Below are 22,744 nucleotides of genomic sequence, written 5' to 3' on the forward strand. Positions count from 1 at the left end.
CAGGGCGATGAGTCTGGCTGCTGAACCTAAATGACCCGCCCCTTTAAGAGCTGGCCGGCGCCTGCATGTCTCGTGGTCATCGATTATTGACAACACCTGCGCTGCGCCCGTCCGCCCAGATATTGAGTAGCGCCGGCAGGTTAGCGCCTTAGGAGTCCCGTGCAGCGCCTGATTTAACGCCGCAATCACCCTCAGGGGCGCAGCAATCCAATATCGCTGGAGGTGGCGATAAGTTGCGCCTGGCGATAAAATTTGCGCATCGCCAATTCTTGCGCCCCGAGCGGGGCTATACCCAATTTCTCCCCCCATGGAGTTACTAACTCTGCTTAGTACATACTCCAAACAACAGCAGTCTGACAGAAGCATTGAGACTGCATAAGCAGGTCCTCATTAATCTACGATTGAAATAGCTGTACAGAGAGGCAAGAGCATGTTTTAGTATTAACACGTTGAAAAACACTGAACACACTCCAAAGTGGGGATTGACACCACTGGACAGAAATGAGGCAGTAGTGTTCCAAATATCATTGGGATAAACTTACTGGGCTAGAAATTCAGTAGCACCCTGATAGCTCCAAGAGGGAAGTGGAACGCTAAATAAAGCGCTAACCACGTCTCTTAGGGTGCTAAAGTCCGAGAGCGGGGCGGTAGTAGCAGAGCGCTGAACAATGTGGAGTGCATTGCTAAAGGCATCAGAGGCTGCTTCCCTCGCTTAAACTGAACTGGACCAGCCATATAAATACTGTGGCTACAAGAGCAGGCCAGAGGCTGGGAATTCTGCGGCGAGTGTCTCACCTCCTGACTCCCCAAAGCCTTTCCACCATCTACAAGGCACAAGTCAGGAGTGTGATGGAATACTCTCCACTTGCCTGGATGAGTGCAGCTCCAACAACACTCAAGAAGCTCGACACCATTCAGGAAAAAGCAGCCTGCTTGATTGGCACTCCATCCACCACCTTCAACATTCACTCCCTCCACCACCGGCGCACTGTGGCTGCAGTGTGTACCATCTACAAGATGCACTGCAGCAACTCGCTAAAGCTCCTTCAACAGCACCTTCCAAACCCGCGACCTCTACCACTTAGAAGGACAAGGGCAGCAGACGCATGGGAACATCACCACCTACAAGTTCCCCTCCAAGCCACACACCATCCTGACTTGGACCTGTATCACCGTTCCTTCACTGTCGCTGGGCCAAAATCCTGGAACTCCCTTCCTAACAGCATTGTGGGTATACCTACACCATATGGGCTGCAGCGGTTCAAGAAGGTGGCTCACCGCCATCTTCTCAAGGGCAATTAGGGATGGGCACTAAATGCAGGCCTAGCCAGCGACGCCCACATCCCATCAATGAATTTAAAAAAACCTACTTGTCAGCAGTTCTGCGTTGCCAGGTGACCTGCGTGACTGCCATTACAGCCCCAAACACTCTCACAAAGTGGAGGACTTGGACATCTCGCAGCAATGAAACATCACAAACTTTGAACAGGCACCAGACTGGTACAAATAATACAGGTTGGCCTACCTGAAAACCATTCCCTTTAACGGCCAGCTGAGGTGACAACGCCTCCTCTTCCTGCCGTTGTTCACGCCCGGCGATACAGCAGGGGGCGGGAGGCAATTTCACATCTGGGGCAATAACGGGGCGCTGCGCACTTTATGATGTCATGATCTGCGAGGCACTAGAGGCCCAGGTGGTAAGATTTAGTGCCAGCGCTAAACCGGCACTGAAGTTCACGGGCGTTGCTACATTTGCTGCGCCCGGTCGCTAACCCCTTAGTGCCCCTGCCAGGCTCTAACGGGAGGCGTTAACCAACCGAATTTCTCCCCCACTGTCTCGTTCCTGCTCCCGATCCAGACGATGCCATCCTGAAAGGGATCTACCGCTGGGCAACCAGAGTGCCAATCTGTTTCAGCTAGTAGGCCCTTTTAATATCCAGGGCAGGGTCCTATGATGTTCCTCTGGGCTCCACAAGAATAATGTGGGCCACTGCCCCCGGATCTCTTTTGCTGCTGGCCAGGTCGGGTTAGGTCAGGTTCCAGTCCGCCCGATACTGCACCGGCCCCTAGCTGGTGCGCTGCAGCGGGATGCCTGTTTGGCGCACGCAATCTCTGGCAGCTTGGTACTAAGACCCAACCCACAAAATGGACCTCCTGTCTGTGATGAAATATGCCATTCATCAGGCACTCTGTATTCTCTGTGTTTGATTGTGCCTGTGACTGTGACAAGCAGGGGAGTTTAGTTTCAGTTTCATTTCCTTACCTGTATTGTATTGTGTGTAGGGCTCCGCCCATACCTGGCCCCTACTTAAGCAGGCCCCAGCGTGTCTCACAGGCAGTACAGCAGATCTCTGGATGAGAGACACTTCTCCACTGTGTATTACTTTCTGAGTTAATAAAAGCCTTGCTTTGCTCCGTTAACGTTGAGTCTCGGATTCATTGAGGCACATCACTGTCCATTTTCTTATGTTCTTATGTCGGGTGGCTGGCCGGCGAGCTTCGCTGGTCAGTGGGATGAGAGTTAAAATCCTCCGCTATTTGTACACAACTGAACCATTTTGGAAAGCTGCATCAGTAGTACATACAAGGGTGGTCCTTGACTCTTCCACTTTTCAGTTAAGTGCAGTACAAAGGTGTTTAGATCATTTAATGGACCAGCTGTACGCTACATTGTGCATCATTGCAAAGCAGTTTCAGCTGGACAGTAACACAAAATGTGTAGTGTAATTGCATGAGAACTGATGTCAGCTCAGCTTTTAGATAGTGAGTGTGAGGATTGTCTCAGAATGCGTGGGCTTCACACCAGCTGCAGTAAGTTTCAAAACATCCTCAAACAAAGCCCCTCATTGATGTTCTGGCTCGATGGTTGGACACAATGGGGTAGATCTTGACTTTGTGCGACAGTGTAAAATGGGTGATAGCGAGTTGGAGATGTAAGGCGGGCTGCTGACTCACTATCACCCGTTTTACACTATCGCACAAAGTCAAGATCTACCCCAATGTTCTCCTTTGTGATTTTCCTGCCATCATTAAACCTTTGGCAAGTCGTGTGCCAGCTTCTTTCATGCCAATTTTACTCTGTCGATTGATTAGTTTGGATTCTGGTAGACTGGTGTCTATGAGCCAGCTTCCCGTGTCTACACTACTAAATCTGGCACCTTTATCCCAGCAGTGAGTGTAGGGGACAAAGGCTTCATTTTATCCAATTATTTGCTTTCTACACTGCCACTATACAGTTGATTGAAATACTCATGGTAACAGCTCAATGGTAAATGGTTGCTGTTACCAGCCAAAACTGTCTAAAGTGTCTTCTCACCCACCAGTCTAAATATCTGCCCCTTGGTTACATGACCTGGATATTAAATGAATAGATTCAAAATCTAGATTCTCCAACTAACCGTGGAGGCTAGTAGGTATGCTAAATGTTTACATTTTAACTTTATATTCTGGATGTGTTCAACTACTTTTTTCTGGGTCAAAATATGAATTAAAAGAAAAATATTTGCCTGTAGAAGATCATCCTAAAAATAACAATAAAAAACCCATAACTTGTGCTTTACCACCAACATACACTTTGACTTTTTAACCTCTGACTGCTGCTGACATGTTGAAGAGCTCTCAAGTGTCCTTTCATTATTTCAGTATGAGTGCTCCTGTATTACTGCACTGCAGAGCTAAGCCACAAATGGTCACTAAGCATTGCATTACACATGAAGCCCTGTGAACTGAGCAGTGCATTGCACAAGGGAGCCTTATGAAATCAGTGCATCATAAAGAAAACCTCTCCAGGTTCAGCTGTTAAAAATTCATCGTTATTTAATATATACCTTTTTTTTAAAGTTGTCAGCGGCATTGCTAAAATTATGCATTATTTTCATTATTGAATCTGCTTAACTTTGATTTCAGAATTTATTTTATGTGTGCGCATCAAAGAGCATGATTTTCTTGTTATCTGCCTTTTCAGAATATCTAAATACTCTATTACTGAAAGTACAGGGTGTTCACCTCTTTTTACAGCGAATGCCTGGAGGCAGAGTCTGACCTTGAGAATGAACTGGGAAAACAACACCAAGAAAATCTTGACTGAATATTATTGACTGTCCCTTGCAGTGGTCCCTTGATACAAGTATCATGATGCGGTGTTGATATTATGATATCAGTGCCTACCATAATTAAAAGCATCAGTCTGATGCCTAGCAGCAGTGCTAGACCTAAGGTGAATGTCAAACTTGCCTGAGTGAACAAAAGGCTTATTAATATGTAATTAGTTGTTTTGTTTAGACTTGCATCCTTTCTGGTTTGAACAATGTTTAGTTTCGTCATGATTGAGTTGCTCTGCCTTGACACATGGACTATAACGCTCAGCTCTGACTCTCCTCTGTCTCACACTGTGTAGGTTGTCAGACACTCAAGGTCTTTGCTGAGACTGTCTGACCTGTTCACGTTATTAAGGAGTTCATCTTAGCAGAACAGAGAGACTGGTAATTTTAAAAAGGGGGCAAGGAATAACACACAGTTGTTCCTCATGTAATCATATTTCCAGGCAATTAGCCCACATTTATTCAACCTGCCTCCCATTCACTAGTTGAAAGACTGGAACATATGCCCGTAAGATTGGCTTCTTAAAAATTTCAGCACCCGCCATATTTATGATCCCTCATTAACTCTGATGAACTTTTGGTTAATCTGATGAACCGATTCAAGGATGGATGAAAAGTAAATAATAAAACCAGTTATCTGCCTTTCTGATGTCGTGCCCATTTTTTCCTACTGCAGGGCCAGGTCCATGAGTTGTATGGACTATAATTGTACCCAGTAAGGTGTAGACTCAGTGAAATAGGGAATCAACAAGGTAAAAGGATCTCAGTATTGTTTAGGTAAATGCCAATGTATGTAGGTTTTGTTACTGTGCTGCGGTAAAGATACTAGCAAAATCGCTGTAGGTTGACCCCTTGGCACTTATTTTATCAGCACTGAGAGGGCGGTTATGGAGGCGGGTCAAAGGTTAAAATCATTTTGATTGACGGCGGGTTGCAAGAGCTCACCTTTGTACAGTGATTGTCAGTGATTGTTTGACAGCATTGAGGTGCTGCAATGAGAAATGAGCTGTCAAAAAAAAATGTGCGTGGTCCCTTTAAGAAAACCAGCAGGTGACACATCATCAAATGATGTCATCTGACTGGCTTCCTCTTAATTGGCCGGAAAACCCGCAGGGCGGGCTTAACAAGGTCAATCAACGTAAAGTCACGTCCGTGGACCGGATGCAGTTGGGGGCGGGACTGGAAGCCGGAAACCACCTGACCCGCTCCCAACCCGCCTCCATTGATAAAATCGCAGCCCTTGTTTCACTAATTTTTCAGGCCCTGAATTGATACAATTGTGGTGCTGGCAGCAAATGCTGTCTGGGGTTGTATGTCAGAGTCAAGTCAGGAAGTAGAATTGAGCATCTATATCACCATATAAAGGTTGTTTTTATGTATTGTTGTTAAACCTTTCACATTACTGTTGCTCCTTATATAACTGACTGTTCCAGTATAGTCAGATCAGCAAAACCACAGAACAGGTTTAAACTAGTCTATGCGGAGTTCCCAGATTCCATATTCTTGTGGCAGGTTAGATTTTGCCTGGGGTGCCTGACCTGGACTTTTGTAACATACATTTCTGTAATACCAGGTTCAGAATTTTTTCTCATCATTAAGCCTGCAGCCTGAAATTTCATTTGGGTTCACAATGGGGATTTGAAGTGTTAAGCAGTACAGTCTCCACCACTTATAGTGGCTACGTTGGTGCCAATGTGATTTGCCTGCTATACGCTTTGGTTGGTTTAAAGGGAAACACTATGACCACCAAGTAGTATGTGATGCCTGAGCCTCAAGAGTGAGTGTGTGTGTGGTGATGTCCCAGTGTTCTCACCCGAGGTTCATACACCTGTACTTTGCAGCGGGAGCACCACAGAGGCCCAGCATGGTGTTTGGCAGCAGCTGAGATCCGATCCGGTGCAAGTTTGAGAGGAGTACAGACATTTAGACCACAGAGGAAGAACTGGCATGGGGAATGAGATAAATGGGCATCTGGGAGATGACGAGCATACTCAGTGGGAAGGAATCTACAGCTGTTCTGGGAGAGTAGGGGTGATTGAATCAGTTTCAATCCTGTTTTTGCTCTAAGCAGCAACTTTGTAGTTGACCGTAAAGGAAATGGAAATACGCTGAGTTTGTATTATTTTACATAACTGAGGAGTGTAGGGAAATTGCTTGTACTCGCTTTGGAAACATGTCTACTGCTCATTCAAGGATTTTCTATAAATAAACTAGTCTAAAGCTGCAATGTTCTTCGATAGAGTACTTTTCAGTCTGCCTTCTGCAAAGAAAGTCGAATTCACGTGGCTGCACTTGTGTTATTTCAGTCGGCAGTATATTGAGTTACAATCCCCAGGTCATACTATCATTTACTATAGGGTATGCAAAGTCCACTTACAGGAGTGGCTGCTGATACTGAACCTGAGAGCATATCTAGTACAAAATCCCACAAACTGTGACAGACTTTAACAGGAATAGGGTTGTGGGATGAAATTCATGCACTGTGCCTGCATAACTAATAAGTGAGAAAAAACATCCTCACCCCTACCTACTGGTGTGTTTTTGAAACAAAGTGGAATTTCTACACAGGTTGAGTATGGGAACGTGTGAGTCTGACCATACACAGTTGGATTGCCGTCTAGCAGAGCAATATAAAAAAATGTATGATAAAATATTATTGAAGGCAAGCCTAATGCAAGCAAAGTTCGTGTTTTTCTGTTATATTTTGCTTATATAGGTGTTAGTTATTGTGAATTTTCAAATATTAGGTGAGGTTTTCTGTTAAACAACAAATGAGTAGTAAATATAGCCTCAATTTTTTCTTAATTAACTTGATTGAAGGATTATCATAGTGTACAAGCAAAGCTGTGTTTTTTATAACTTGATTATGGTTAATAATGGCTAACATTCAGTCATTATTATTTATTAACAATTGGGCCAGGCTCCGAGTCTCAACTCAACAATAGTTATAGTTCATATGTGAAAATTATTTGGATTGCTGTTTCATGCCTTTTATATTTTATCAATACAATTAATTTTTACTGTTGGCTTTTACTCCAGTCTACAATGAAAAAAGTATGTTTTTGCTATCCATGCAGCAAAGTCATATAAACCTCCATTTTGTATTTGTGATGTTCTTGTTCCCAGCATGCTCCTGTTCCAGTGATATCACAATCTTAATGGATGAATTCAGCCAATTATAAACAGAGATTTAAATAAGATTAAAAACTTTCTGTCATCCAGAGATCACAATGCATCACTGCACCCTTGATGTAAAGTCTGCTTAAGTTTGGTACTTTAAACAATTCCTTTTTTGCAGCATGAAATTAATATTACATAACAGCACAAAACATGAACTTTGAATAAATTGTCATTGCTGCATAGGTAGAAAATATAAACCTTTTCTCATTATAGAACAGTGTAAAAGCCAACAGAATTAATCAATTGCTTTCTTTTCCTTTTGATTGTTTTTAATAGTATAGATCTTGAGTACAGTATATTTGTTAATGAGATATTAACGGACTCAGTGAATACTTTGGAAACAGTTGCTGCCACATATAATACGGGAGCTAGATGGATTCACAGCAGTAAAGATAATGTTGCAGATATACATATCAATCATTATAGTGCAACCAACATTATAGAGTAAATGAAAATCTTCTGTAGAGTTCAGTTACCCTTGGCCATGGTTTACCAGACTGAACATGACTTATGCACCTTCCAATTTATTAAGGAGAAGTCTCACTAATCATTGTTATTAAACCATTCTAATCTAGCTTTGACATTTGCAATGACATATTTTTAGCAAACCATAAGAATAACTGGAACCGACTGACATTTTTGACATGCTTGCAGTCATTTACATATACTTCATGTATAACTCGTTAAGTTTAATTTTTTGGACTTGTGCCAGGTTACAGAAATGCACCAGATTGTAATTCATGTATGCATCAATGTTTCCTTTTAAAGACCATGATGATGGATATTTTGTGAGATAGAATCTGTTGAATAACTACTTTGAGCTGCCATTTTGTCAGTGGTGGATCCTATCAATAACCATTTTGTGGAGTAGTTTAGAAGGATTCACAGATAATGCCATCTTGTTTCTGATTATTTTGTATTCTGATTACAAGAGAAAATCTGCTTAAAATTGTTCTGATGGAGAGCCCCATCTGAAATATTAACTTGCCTTTTTTCTTTCACAAGCTAGTGTAGAGATTCGCATATCTCTGGTAAACAGGATTGAGTGCAAACCAATACGGTGGGTATAATTGAGTTTAATCGGAGTTTAGGACGGAATATAACACTAGTTATACCGCAAGTAGCTGGTTCTGGACCCGCTCGGACAGATGGCTGGCGTGCACGAACGACTCTTCTTATTTGTTCTCCTTCTTGTCTCACATGTCTCTCTCTTTCTCTGAACTACCCAAGAGTGTTAGACTCGGGTCCACTCTCTGAAGAATGTTAGACCACCAACTCACTCTTAGGAGCCCTCTGCTCCCCTGTCTGAGCTAAGAGTTCTTTAGCTTTTCTTTTTATTCTCTTTTTAGGGGTGGGCCTGAGATAGAATAATGGACAAGACCATTTAACCTATAGAGGTTCCCCTTAAAACAAGGTGCCCAATGGCATGTCGAGTTCTTTGTCTAAACTTACCGATGAAGACCCTCCCTCAATGGGTCTTCACAACCATTACACATGCTTTCTGTACTTGACCAATCATGGCCTTGCAGCATGTTGAGGACTGTCTTCCCTTATCCCATCCGGCCCTTTCCTTCCAAAGCAATAGTCTCTTATCTCATCCTGTCTTGTCCCCCCCCCCCCCCCCCCAGTGCAGCCAGTGCGTGTACCAGGCACAGCTTTGGGCCATTAAATCAGAGGCCCAAGCCAGAGCTGCCTTACTCAACCAGCCACCATCCAAACTATCTCCCTTTACTCTAACAGACTACTCCATCCTGAGATGGTACCTTAACTCCCATAAATTCCTTCTATTCTATGTCCTTTATACTAATTAACTTTTAATTATCTTCGCAAGCAGCTCTGTTAAACAAACTCCAATTCTACCATAGCATTATAATATGGTTATTAGTAATAGTAGAAGAAACATAGGTTAGGCCTTCATTGGCCTAATTAAAGACACAACAACAGAGTCAAAATCCTAAACTTACAAACAACAGACAGCTAAGCCTTGAGGCAAGGTCATGCTATGGGCCCCATGTGGATGTTATGCATGCTCTAATCTAACTAATTAAAAAGACCATCTCAGATTCTAATGCAAGTTTTCCAGGAAAATGAAACTTGCACAGTTCCAGTAAAACACAACTTATACATGAATCCCTTACTTGTCTTGAGCATTAATACAATCATTTAAACACAGTATTATTTGCGTTACTGTTTCATTCGCATAACCATATATATTTTTAGGCACCCCTAGTTTCTAACACTAGTTGACCATTTGTGCATTTCCAATTATTTCAGATTCTCAACACTCCTGTTATTTCTTTCCATCTCTTTTACAAAAATAACATTATCTATTTCCATTTACACTTCTTTTTAAAGCCTTGGCAGAAGGAGCACTCCTGCACGGCTACACATTGAGTTAAGTATGTTTTTAAAGCTTCACTTTTTGGCGACGGTTTGCAGCAGTCCTCTTAAGAGCCGCTGGTTAGGCTGCATGTAGACCTGGTTTTCCTGAACACAGCCAGTACGGTTCAGTAGCTCAGTTATGAACCCCAGGGCTTGCTTGCTTTGGTTAGGCAAGTTTGCTCATTTCTGACCCTTGGGAGAAGGGGAAGTGCAAAGAGACCTGGGTGTTCTTGTGCACCAGTCGCTGAAGGTAAGCATGCAGGTGCAGCAGGCGGTTAAGAAGGCAAATGGTATGTTGGCCTTTGTAGCAAGAGGGTTCGAGTACAGGAACAAGGATGTCTTGCTACAGTTGTACAGGGCCTTGGTGAGACCGCACCTTGCGTATTGTGTGCAGTTTTGGTCGCCTTATCTGAGGAAGGACGTTCTTGCCATGGAAGGAGTGCAGCGAAGATTCACCAGGCTGATACCTGGGATGGCAGGAATGACGTATAAGGAGAGATTGTGTCGATTGGGCTTATACTCACTGGAGTTTATAAGATTGAGAAGGGATCTCATCGAAACCTATAAAATTCTGTCAGGCCTGGACAGACTAGATGCAGGAAGGATATTTCTGATGGCCGGGGAGTCCAGAACCAGGGGTCATAGTCTAAGGATAAGGGGTAAGCCATTTAGGACAGAAATGAGGAGGAATTTCTTCACCCAGAGAGTGGTGAACCTGTGGAATTCTCTGCCACAGAGGGTGGTGGAGGCCAGTTCATTAAATATACTCAAGAAAGAGTTGGATATATTTCTTAAGGCTAAAGGGATCAAGGGATATGGGGAGAAGGCAGGGACAGGGTACTGAATTTGGATGATCAGCCATGATCTCATTGAATGGCGGAGCAGGCTCGAAGGGCCGAATGGCCTACTCCTGCTCCTATCTTCTATGTTTCTATGACCCAAACCATTGGATGAATTACTGTATGGAGCAGACTTTCCATTCTAGTGGAAAAGCTTTCGGTTGATTTAAGAGCAGCCATAATGGCAACTATGTAAGGTTTGCTCAAAGCCGTGAACTTGCATGCATCACTAGGAAAGCTGGACTGAGAAAGAAAAAAGGAACTTGCATTTATATAGCGCCTTTCATGACCTCAGGGCATCCCAAAGCGCTTTAGAGTCAATGAGGTACTTTTGAAGTGCAGTCATTGTTGTAATGTAGGAAACGCAGCAGCCAATTTGTGTATAGCAAGGTCCCACAAACAGCAATGAGATAATGACCAGATCATTTTTTTTTTAGTGATGTTGTTTGAGGGATAAATATTGGCCTGGACACCCGGGTGAACTCCCCTGCTATTCTTCGAATAGTGCCATCCACCTTAGAGGGTGGATGGGGCCTTGGTTTAACATCTCATCCGTAAGCCAGCACCTCCGACAGTGCAGCACTCCCTCAGTACTGCACTGGAGTGTCAGCCTAGATTTTGTGCTCAAGTCTCTGGAGTGGGACTTGAACCGACAACCTTCTAACTCAGAGGTGAAAGTGCTACCACTGAGCTGAGCTGATGGCCAGCTAATTATTGGCCATTCCCCCCCCGCCCAGTGACAATCCTGCGTTATCAACAAGTTAATATTGTTTTTGTGGGGCCAGGAGGAGCACTGTTACAGAGTTTAAATAATATCCAGCCTCTAATATTACATTGCTTCCCTCAGCCATGTCCTACTCCCTTGACACACATGATCATTGTGCAAGTGCATGTCTACTCCTTCTGTGAAGTGTGCATCCTTTTTTGTGGAGTATCGATTTCCAAGTCACACAGCTATGTAAGGAAGGAAAGTGCCCCTACCTTGAGTGCTGACTGCTCCCCAACACACGATCCACGGAGGCAGTGCCACCAGATTATATTTGTGACGCACTCCTGCTCCTCCTGGCCCCACAAAAATAATTTAAAAACTTACCTTTTTTGGTCCTCTTTGACAGTACTGCCAGTAAACCTGGTTAGAGTATGCACAGCAAACACTCCAACAGTTCTGTCCTAAAAGGGCAGTCGGGGTACTTTGTACGTCATAGTAAAAGGACCTACTGCCTGAAAAGGTGGGTGCTTCAGCCGCACATTGGTAGGCCCCTTCTAAAATGGTGACAGTACTGACCCTATTTTGGTTCTATTATCGCCTCGTTAATGCCAATTTGGCCAAATTAAAATCAGCCCCTTAGTGTTGTTAGAAAGTACAATTTTCAGGACTCATTCCTAAATGTCACTACTAATTAAACATGGGGGCCTAGAAATTGAGTTTGCGCTGCGCCAGGGCTTTAGCACCGGAAGTTAGCGCCGGCGCTAAGTCCCTTTGCGCGCGCCAAAAATTCAGTAGCGCCGCGCCCAAACGGCTGCCGGCGCTACTGAAGGGTTTTAGCGCCTGAAAACTGGCACAACGCGCCGCATTGCGGCGCTATTCCGGCGCTGCGGCGCCCGCTGCGGTGCGGCAGGCTCGGGAAGTGCAGGCCTCCTCCTTCCGTTAAGGAGGAGCTGCCTGCACCCGGCCGCGGCCCGCGCAAATCTCCTCAAAAATGAGCCCGGCACCTCGGACAAGTGCTGGGCTTGCATCTGTTGGGGGGGGGGGGGGAGAAGTCCGGGGAGGGAGCTGCGGGCAGGCGGCCGGCAGGAAAGCGGCCGGCCGCCGCGCCTCCTTAAAGCGCCGGCGCAGACTCCGGCAACACTCGTTTGCCGGAGTCTTAGTTGCGGCTGCCACTGGCGAGGCGGCCGCAACTGAATTTCGGCTTGAGGCCGGGTTACCACGGCAACCGGGACGCTGCGCACACCGATGACGTCATCGGTGCCGGCGCAGCGCTACCGGTCTACCGCCGCGGAAGGGCCCCAGGCAATTTAGGAACCGGCGCCAATTGCAGCGCTAGGCCCTCTAGCGCCACAAAATCGGTGCTAAGGGCACTGAATTTCTAGGCCGGGGAATCCAACTGCTTAGCTTACTGCACCAAACTTAAACCTAATAAAATATGAATGCAAAGCCTTGAGGCATTTAAAACATATAAGATAGACTTTTCAACTGATATACATACATATTTAAAAGTACTTGTGTGCGTCCACAATAATTTTTGTAAAATAATTTTTGAAACTATTACATGATGCACTTTCTGCTATAACACCTTCAACATGTCCTTCATTAGACAGCATAGATCATTGAAAAGCAAAAATAAAATCAATTTTAAGTGATAGATAATTTAGAAAGTTCCAGATTCATAGAAATTCCATTCAGTTTATAGTTAAAGCGATATTCAACAAAAGATAAACAGTTTTGTACTTCAAATTTCAATACATCACTAAGGTGCTACGCTGCTTTTATCATTTTCTTATTTTTGTCTGTCAGAAATGCAGCCTGCAAATCCTGAGTGGATGAACAAATAGCTTGAATTTCTACAGGATTTGTTTTTGATTTATCATGTTTTAAATTACAATTGATACATTTACAGATCATAGTTGCCATATAATACTTTGGTGCTACAAGCTTTAAAAAGGAAATGAGATCTCGACAGACTCATTTCCATTTCCCCAATTTAAGATTTTGTGTGTGTACTATATTTGTATGTTAAACATCTTAGGGGCTATGACTCTCTCATTATCCACTTTTCAGATGATCTGGCTAATTGTAAGCACAGAGGTTCCACTTCATGTCTTTGTAGATTTAATGCCTAGAGGCAAAGATTGACCTTGAGGAAGAGTTATGAAAAACAAGAAGGAGCATTCTACTAGATATCGACTGCCTTGCATCATTCCAACCAGCCAAAGCTGCAGACTAGGAACTTCGGAATTGAAAACTTTTCTCTCTTTTGATGTCCATAATATATGTTGGTTTACATATATAGGCTCATGATTAAAGTAATATTCAAAGCAATAATGTGTATGCTATCTAAACCAGAATGCTTATAAATCAATCTGAATGTAGTTCTAGTGGTCTTACATATAGATTTGGAGACCAGACATTGCATCAATAAAATTACTTAAACAAAACCACAGCTTTATCTATTCTATTAAGCTGTTCAAGAGATGGCTCACTTTGACTGAATTCAGTTCATTCAATTCCACAGAAGGTTAATTACAAGATGATCGATAATTTATAAACATATCATCCACCAGACCAGAGAGATGCAGTGTAACCATTTTATGTAAATCTGTTAAGGAATAGGCCATTCTTCTCATGGCTTAAAGAAAAATCTCTATCTTGAATTTATTTCAGCCTAGGAGAATGCACAGAATAAAATAATTGTAGGCAAGTTGCACCTAGATTCACTTAATCAGAATTAATTTGACCTGGTTAAGTTACATGTGAGTGTACACAAGCTCAGAATATAATTAACTCAATAAATTTCATCAATGGGGGATTTCAAGGTTAAATTTTAAAAGATTATGAAATGAAAATAGAACCTCATCCCAGCTAAGCCAAAATGTAATATTTTCCTTCTATGTGAAATCCAAGAATCCTTCCAATTCTAAAATGACAAAAATTATCAGGTACTCCAACAGTATACCTAATGATTCTTGACACATATAATGATGGGTATATTAACCTATACAACACTATCCAACAAGATAATTGTTATCTTATTAGGGAAGTGTTTTCCTGTTTTTTTTCAGCCCCCGTATCTTTTGGGCTCTAAGCTTCTTGGTTGTGTGTATGCAAATGTCAGCAGATAATAATCATATTATCAAACGTAATTCAAAGAGGACCTACATATATTGTAAATGCATAAACAGACTATGAGATAGTGAAGAGTATTTTGCCCTGTTATAGTTTTTATGTTTCTGCAGAAGGATTTATAACAACTGGAACATTTCCCAGGTACAGGCTTGTGCTGCCCACTTCATTTTGCTAATAGTAACAACAGAATCTGCACAAATAAACAATGTTGGTATTTAACACACCATTAAAGGTATTATGCTACATTTTGCATAAGAATCTGTCATGAAACATTAATTTTTCCTTTACTAAGAATTTACTCTATTACTAATTAAATTAATAACTAGTTACAGTTACAGTGTGCTTTGAAATGAGTGTTGCAGAGATGATTTATCAACAGAGGTCCCAGGAATAGAAATGAATAGTACATATCTAAATTGATTAAATTTCATGTTGCTAGTGCCTTAATAACTCAGTTAAAGCTGCAGTATATTGCAAGGGCTAAGTTTAATTCAATAGGTAAGATGCATAACTTAATTCTTCACAAGAACCTTTCACATGTACCAAAATCATAAAGAACACATACATGTGAAATAACATTCAATGGCCCAGCAACAGCACGGTTCCCCAGAATTAATTTAAAGAGGAGTCTTACCATCAGGTTCTTTTTCAAAAATCAATCACAAAGAACTCATTTTGTTTTTAGTGAATATTTGTGCTCATCGGGGTCAGTGAGGGCTAGTGCCAGAGAATGTCACGTAAATGGCAGCATAAGCACACCCTGGCCAGCTGGTGAATAATGTAGAGTAAAATTCCCTCTACCTTGCCTTGATGCACTTTAACCCCAACTTCAGAACAGTACCTGTACAAAACCTCACATTCCCCACAGCAGTGTGGCCTCTTTGAGTGAGATGGCTAATTATTTTAGAATTTGTCCAGAATTATTGGTAGTTTTGTTATGGACTCATACCCACAAGAAATGGGGCTCAGCCTGCTGAAGCACATTTTTACACAGGGCCCTTGCAGCTGATAGGGAGGAGATTTTCATCTCATCAGTCCAGGCTGGATTTAAATCTAGATGAATAATGGACTAACCCACTGTGAAACCCCCTGCCTTACAGATATTTATGAATAAATTCAACAATCTTTTCTTTTTTGTTCTTGTCTATTTTTGTCCAGTTTAATTATTTTTCTTGAAATGAGGAATAATGACACCATGAGGAGAAATGCCTGGGAGGAGTGATTGTGCCTAACAGTATCAAGGAGCTGAATTAATATCAGTAGATACAGTCATCAATCCTGAGTGCTGCAATGATCTTCAAAAAAATGGACATGATAAAGCAAAAGATATTTTTAAACATTAGTCAGAATTCTTGTTGATGTTGATTTTTGAAAACGACACTGGTAGTGAGACTCCCTCTTTAAAAAGCCATCTAGGTTCTGCCAAGTGCCACACACCCACAGTATTAACCATACATCTCCCTGATACAAGTCAGTGATGGCAGTTCCTTTCCTCATACACATCATCATCAGGACTTGCAAGCACTGCAGGTACTGCCGAGTTATGGGTCTTTAATGCTCATTTGAAAAATGGGTATAAGTCATCATGACTGTGAAGCAGCTTCAAATTATATTTATTTCTTGTAAAGACCGTCCTACTGGGTAAACCACTTTAGGTCAGATCTCAAAGTTTAATATTTGTATTCTTTGAAGGAAACAATGTGAAAAGTAAACTAGAAAACGTTTTTTCTGTAACATTATACACTTACTTGAGGAAAATTCCTTACCAAAATACTGCAGACAGTACATGCTGCAGGTACTATAGAGAAGAGGAAATAATGCTTTTCATCTGTCACTTTGTAAATCCAGACTAGCTGCTCTTTTGGGACTTCTGTAGCATTTTTTTACACCAGCGTATACAAAAATACAAGATTAGAACTCTCCCTTTTTTCAAAGTGTACTATGCATACAAGCATATCCCATGTGTTCTGAACTTTAATCTCAATGTGTTGTGTTACAGTAGGCATTATGTCTTTGCAAAAAGAGAGATTACTTACCACAGTAGCCCTTGTTTGTCAAACAAATGTGTGTTCTTCACACCAATGGGTTTTCATGAGCCACTAGTGTGCAGTTCGACAGGTATGTAGCAGTATTCTGATGTGAAGGAGATTATTGCTTTAGAAAAATACACAAAGGGGAACTATCTTGATTTCCCTTAAATCTCAAAGTGTCCTAGTCCGCAAAGGGCTAAGTGAAACAGATGAATATTTAGCAATTTAAAAAGTTAAATATGTCAAGTATAATGTAGTGCTCTGCATGAGTTAATGACCAACATCTTCGTTATAATTCTTTAACAAGGAACACTTGCTTAAATGTCAAATAATTCCCAATATCTTCCATAGCCCTTATTCAATAGATACAAATGAATAAAGAGAACATTTTAATGGCCACTGTGGCATTTGTCCATTTGGAATCTCCTACTATATCTAAATATGTTAAAACTGTTCGAAGAAAAAATACAAAATTGACACTTGTAATGAGCAGTACAGTTTATAATATGAAGTTTAGAATTAATGCACAGAACACTCCAGGTTCTAAGTGAAATTATAAGAGAATGGGGCGTTCCAACCTAGTCCTCAATGGATAAATTGACAGCACACAAACTGTCCCTAATTCCCAACTGCCATTAGCTTTTTGAACAAGATCATATATCATCCTGATTAACGTAGATATTTAGATCAATACTAATGCATCAGTAAATATTGACTGCGCACTTTCATTGGAATGAATAGATTTTTGGAAGCTGTTTAACATAACTTAATTTCACTCTTGTGTTATGCATGTGTTGACAAACATATTTTATAACTTCCTTACTTGAGGAACCACTAGCAGAAATAAATCTCTTTAAGGCTGTGGTTTACAGTCTTTTTCATATCTTCAGAACTATATAATGACTGGTAAATAAAACATCCATAAAATATAGGTTACTGATTATGACAATATTGATATTATGTGCATGAGATGTTTAAAGCTTAAATTACTAGCTTTAATGTATTAATAGTTTGGATGTATGTGTAAAAGAATGATGCCAGATAGTAACAAATCCAAGAGAAGTTTATTATGAATATGGCATTTGCAGGATGATAAAATCAAGTTACATAACCATGTATGACATGTTTCTTTGAATTGATGAAATAATCTACAAAAGTATAAAAGAATCCTGTTGTAAATGAAGTATGTACATTTCTGGTTTGCAGCATTATCTGTGATCAATGAAATGTTCTTTTAAATAAACCAGGCACTCAGAAGGTTAGCTTCAGTTAGCTTGAAGTTTGAACCACAAAAATAAATGTACCATAGTTGTCTCTTTAAATTTACTTTTAATTGTTTTGTATTGTAGAGCTTGTAACACTGTTAACATTGATACTAACAGAACCCCTTACCCCATTGTTCAGCTACTTGGCACCAATTCCTCATAAAATATTTTATATACTTGTACAAGAAATAGTTAAAAACACAGACACAGCCTTCACAGGTGATGAATTTTTCATACTGTAATTTGAAACACTATGTGATTTGACAGCAGCTGTGATTATTGTTAGTTCAAATCACCAGAAACCATCTGACACCAACACAGAAACATTTAAAAAAACAGCTCCTTTTGCTGCTTTAGCTATTGTTTGCAGTTAGAGCACAAGGGACTCTGGGAATGTTTATAGCGGCGGCTCCATGGCGGCAATCTGTCACATACATCTGAGCCCGGCTATTTAGTGCATTGTTTGGCAAGATGGAAGATAAGTCATACCCAGAATTCCTCTGTGAAAATGGTTCCATTAACCATGAGCTAGTTAAGAGTCTTTTATCTCTGAGAGAGGTCTGAAGAATACACAGCAAAGCAACAGCAGAAACAAAAGGTATACAGACAGTGGAAGCAGCATAAGGTGACACAACAGAGGAAGGCCATCACACAAAAAACATCACCTCCCAAGAATCACTGGTTCACGAGGATTGCGGTAATGAAACTGACCATTGCAGACTAGAGATAAAGCACAGTGAAGACAAAGGACAATATTGCCACATTAGCTTAGTATATACTGCATATAGTAACACACATTAAATTTTGCAATGGGACTGACAGTCAAGGACACTTACACATTGTACACGTTACTGATCTCACTCTCATTATTAGATGCCTTAATGAACAGCTGCCAAAGATGGAGTGAAAGAAGCATTTATACTGACAATCACAAATAGTGTTAAACACTAGAATGTGTTTTTTTGGCAAAATGATGACAGAAAAATAGAATTGTGAGTCTATTAATTCATGTGCAGTTTTGATTTGTGTACCTATTCCAAGCTTATAAACCCAATCTTGAATTTCTGTTTCAGTACTAACAACTAGAGTACAATTAGAATTTCCTCTATTTCAGTAAACAAAATAAAAGAATAAAGAAACATAACATGTTAAATATTCTTCTTAAAACTCTAAAACATTATTTTAAGTTGCAGATTAGCCTCAGTTATACTGAGAAAAAATATAGCTGAAAATAAATGCAAGTATCTCGCCTCAACTCAATCTTATTGAGTTTCCTTAAAGCACTTTGAAACAAGGCAGAACGACTATAAAAACGGCGTGAGGCTTTGTTTTTTTTAGTCTGGAGGTAAAGTTTGCATGGCTGCAGAAAATGCTAACACAGATCCTGGTCATAAGAAAATGAGGAGACTGCAGCCACAAGCTAGCAACTAAAACCATTTGTCTAGTACAAAACAGCACTCTCCCACAAATTCCAGCCCATATGCTGCATATTTTATGAAGACAACAAAGATTAATAATGGTAGCACCATGGTAGCAGAAGTAATGTCTACTTATGGTTCATTAACTACACATGGATTCCATCTTCCTACAGTTTTCAAGAGTTTAACATTCTAGTCACAGGCCAGAATCAAATTATGTAAGAACCCAAATTGCTTTATGTGCAAGTAAGAAAAATCTGAATCATAAAAAAGAATTAAACTCTGCATAAAATTCCAAAATACTATGCCCTATTTTTAAAAAGGAAAAAAAAAGAACCCCTTTAAAGTCTGACTTAGTCAAACAGGGTCATCTTCCTATACTTACCTCCTTCAACCTTGATCATATCAAGATCATTATAGATTAAAATCTGTGATTCTCTCATTTTACAATCTCTTCACCATTGCATTTGCATCTTATGGCAGAGGCATGTACACATTAAAGGCATCTTCACAAAGATGCAAAGGAAAACACACCTTGGAAGGAACATTTACAATTAACCGGTAATTCAACTTTCTGAAGGCAAAAAAATAACTCTTTACATTACAGAATGATTAGTCATAGTTCAAGAGAGACATGAGAACTGTTGTATTGATGGCGTGAGCTGACCTGCTCAAGTTCAAAGTGCTAGCACTAGAATTCAGCTGAAAACATTGTCTATGCCTCAGAGTATAATACTGAACACAGTATATGGTCATAGTTTAATCCTCTTTACGTTCCAGCGTTTGTGTAGTGTGAATGCCATTACTGTACACAGGAAACGGAAGTGTGGAAAAGAGTCCCTCTGCTGTTGTGAACACATTTCCTGCAGGCATTTGGGCCAGACTGGCCCCACTCACAGTGCTCCCGAATGGCCCTGACATATTAATTCGATGTACGTGGTGATAAAGCATTTCCATTGGTGTCTTGGGCTCTAACCCAAAACTGGAGCTGTTAACATCCACAAAGTTAACAGCATGAGTGTTAGGCAGCAAGTTGCCCTGCATGGCAAACGTCACCTCAGCTGGGGCATACCGAATGGTGCCAGTGGTATAGACCCTCTGAGGAGTAGTGCTGGTGGCAGCTAGGGTTCCCGTCACCCTATGAACTAGGGGAAGCACCACGTTACCAGCCTGTAACCTCTGCAGTGTTTCTAGGTCACTGGTGTATAGCACAGAACTAGTGGTACTGGTGCTGCTTAGCTGCTTGTCTCGTGGGGAGGCTGAGAGAGGAGGAGATAGAGGGTCTGTGACAGGAGCTAAGGTAGTGTTGGATGAGGTGCTGAACTGAGTTTTACGACTGGCAGTATTTTCCGTCCCCGGTGGGGTGAGAACAGAGTCTGGAATGGTGACATGTAAACTAGTGTTGGCCTGTGTAGAGGGGAAGTGCTCAGAGCTCGGGGGCTTGGTCATACTATAGGGAGATTCGTTCCTTGAGATCTCTCTATTAGGAGGATAATTCCAAATACTGCTATCATTATCAAAATTTATAGGTTCTGTTATTTCTGTTTTAATTTTAAGCACTGAGGCACTGTTTGGTGAAGACACCAGTTGTGGCTGGTCTACTATGTTTGAGTCAAGTCCACTCGGGCTCGAAGCACTCGACAGCCTCCTACGTGTAACACTGCCTCCTTTTTGTTTTTTCCTCCTCTTCTTCCTCTTCTGGTGTTTGCTGGAAGACTGGATGTTTACTTCCCCTGCGCTGTCCGAATCCTTGGCACTGTCGGAGGTCACTGTTTCGCGGTTTGGCAAGCGCATCTCCGATTCGCTGCCTGCATATCGTTCTACTTTGATCTGCATAGAACCAAAGGTGCCAAAGCTGTCCTCGGCTGCTTTCTGACTCTCAAAGTCTGAATTTTCAAAGCTATCATCACTGTCCCTGCTGTCCTGGTTGCTGGAGCTATTGTCGTCATCATTGCAATTCATTTCATGGTCTGAGTGGCTCCCAGACGGCTTCTTCCTGTCCGACTCGGGATCATCGCTGTTTTCAGACTGGTTTCCCTTCTCATCTGACTTGGAATTCTCATTGTCCTCTGGAGGAGATGGGGTAAAAGAAAAACCATCAGTCCCTCTGGGAAACACGATTGATTATAACAGACACCATTCACACTCTCCTGCTGAAAAGAATAGATGAGCAAATCAGTCTGGAAAATAGTACAGAGATTACTGGCTTCAAGTAAACATAGTGCAACTCCTTATAAAATGACGGAGTTTTATACCAGTACATATTCTTTGTTGAAAGTACAGATGAAATTTAAAAGCTATACTTCTAGAAAAATAAATGTAGTTACCAAAGTAAAGGTATACTGTATAATGTAAGATGACCAGATTTCCAGTTTGCTAATCCAAGGCATTTGATTTTGAAATGCAAAAGGGGAGCAGAAGCTTTTAAAGGACAGGAATAAGTTCCCTTTGCTCATTCTTAAAAATCATTTTTAAGCAAAATCAGAAGAAAAGTGACTGTACACAAACTGCAGGTTGGATTTATGACTTGTGTTCAGATTCAGTTTGTGAGCCGAATCTGCAGTCGAAACGTACTCAGAAACAGGCAACATTGGATGAATGAATTAGATAGAGGACAGAAAGTTGTCGTAAATGTTTTATCCAGGATGGGATCAATAAATCAGAGAGAGTTCCAGTGATACCGGGACATCTGGGCAGTTGCACAGTACACTTCCGATGGATGATAAGGACCCCATTGAATTTGGTCTACCGGGGTGGGGGGAGGGGAATGGAGCGGTCGTGGCCCTAAATTGGAGTGCTGCGCTCACCGCCCTGTTTCCACCCGCCGCCATTTTGCCCAGGGTCTTTACAAGGACAGACCAGGGTGCCCAGGCGGCAGCCTCGTTAAATTAATCAAAGGGGTGAGTAGCCTAATCTGTCATCCTTAAAGCGACTGCTGGAGGCTGCTCAGAAAACGGGTCAGGAAATTTTTTAATAAATAATTTCAATAGCGCAGGTTTTGCTGGAGCATGCCCCGTTAGTTAGACTTGTTCTTGCATGTTTAGGTTTAAACATTTTTTGCCGATAAATTTGCTGGAAGTGCGAGCTGATAACGGTGCAGCAAGGGCAACAGGGCATCTGCGTCCTGTGAACAACAGGACAGTGTATCTCCTTAACCAATGGGAATAAAGGACTGAGAAATAAACACAGGAAGGACTGAGAAAGAGGGCGAATATCTCTTCCCCACCACAAATTGCCGGCCGATTCGAGCATTAATAATGGTGCATGTCGTTCAGACGGCACTAGGTTTTCAGCAAAATCTGGGCCTATATAATTTTTTTTGTTGTGACCAACAGGAGTAGTTTTTGTTCCTTATAGGTCCACAACAAAAATCTGGGCTGGTGTTGGCCTGTCTGAGGCACACACCCCGTGAACGGCTCCACCCGCACCCCACCTCCCCCATCCTCAGGCTCCAACTGTCAGGTTGCTCAGTGTGAGAGGCAGCCGATTTCCTGCCAGCTTAGAACCGGCAAGATTCGGCGGGGCTTATGTTTGGCTCCCACAGCTCACCGGCAGATTGGAAGTGAGGCTGGGCTGCTAAATACCTCGGGACTCCGGCTGGCAAGAGCGGGCGGGCGGTGGCTGCAGTGTTGCCCGTCACCCGCCCATTCTCCGCTGGTAATTAAAATCGGCTCTATAGTTGTCTT

General features: G+C 41.8%; 1 protein-coding gene across 3 annotated transcripts in view; it reads right to left on the reverse strand.

The window, feature by feature from the left end:
• Positions 1-17,422: 17,422 nt before the first annotated feature.
• npas3 (neuronal PAS domain protein 3) overlaps positions 17,423-22,744 on the reverse strand; it is a 1,485,068-nt gene continuing 1,479,746 nt past the window's right edge. For all 3 annotated transcript variants that reach the window (XM_086003382.1, XM_086003381.1, XM_086003383.1), the window contains exon 12: positions 17,423-21,127. In XM_086003382.1, coding sequence (XP_085859508.1) covers positions 19,818-21,127 — 1,310 coding nt within the window. In that variant the 3' untranslated portion in view covers positions 17,423-19,817. The remainder of the gene's footprint in view (positions 21,128-22,744) is intronic.

This window comes from Somniosus microcephalus, chromosome 12, assembly GCF_052327205.1.
Source record: "Somniosus microcephalus isolate GS21.2 chromosome 12, FLI_Smic_1.0, whole genome shotgun sequence".
Classification (NCBI taxonomy): domain Eukaryota; kingdom Metazoa; phylum Chordata; class Chondrichthyes; order Squaliformes; family Somniosidae; genus Somniosus; species Somniosus microcephalus.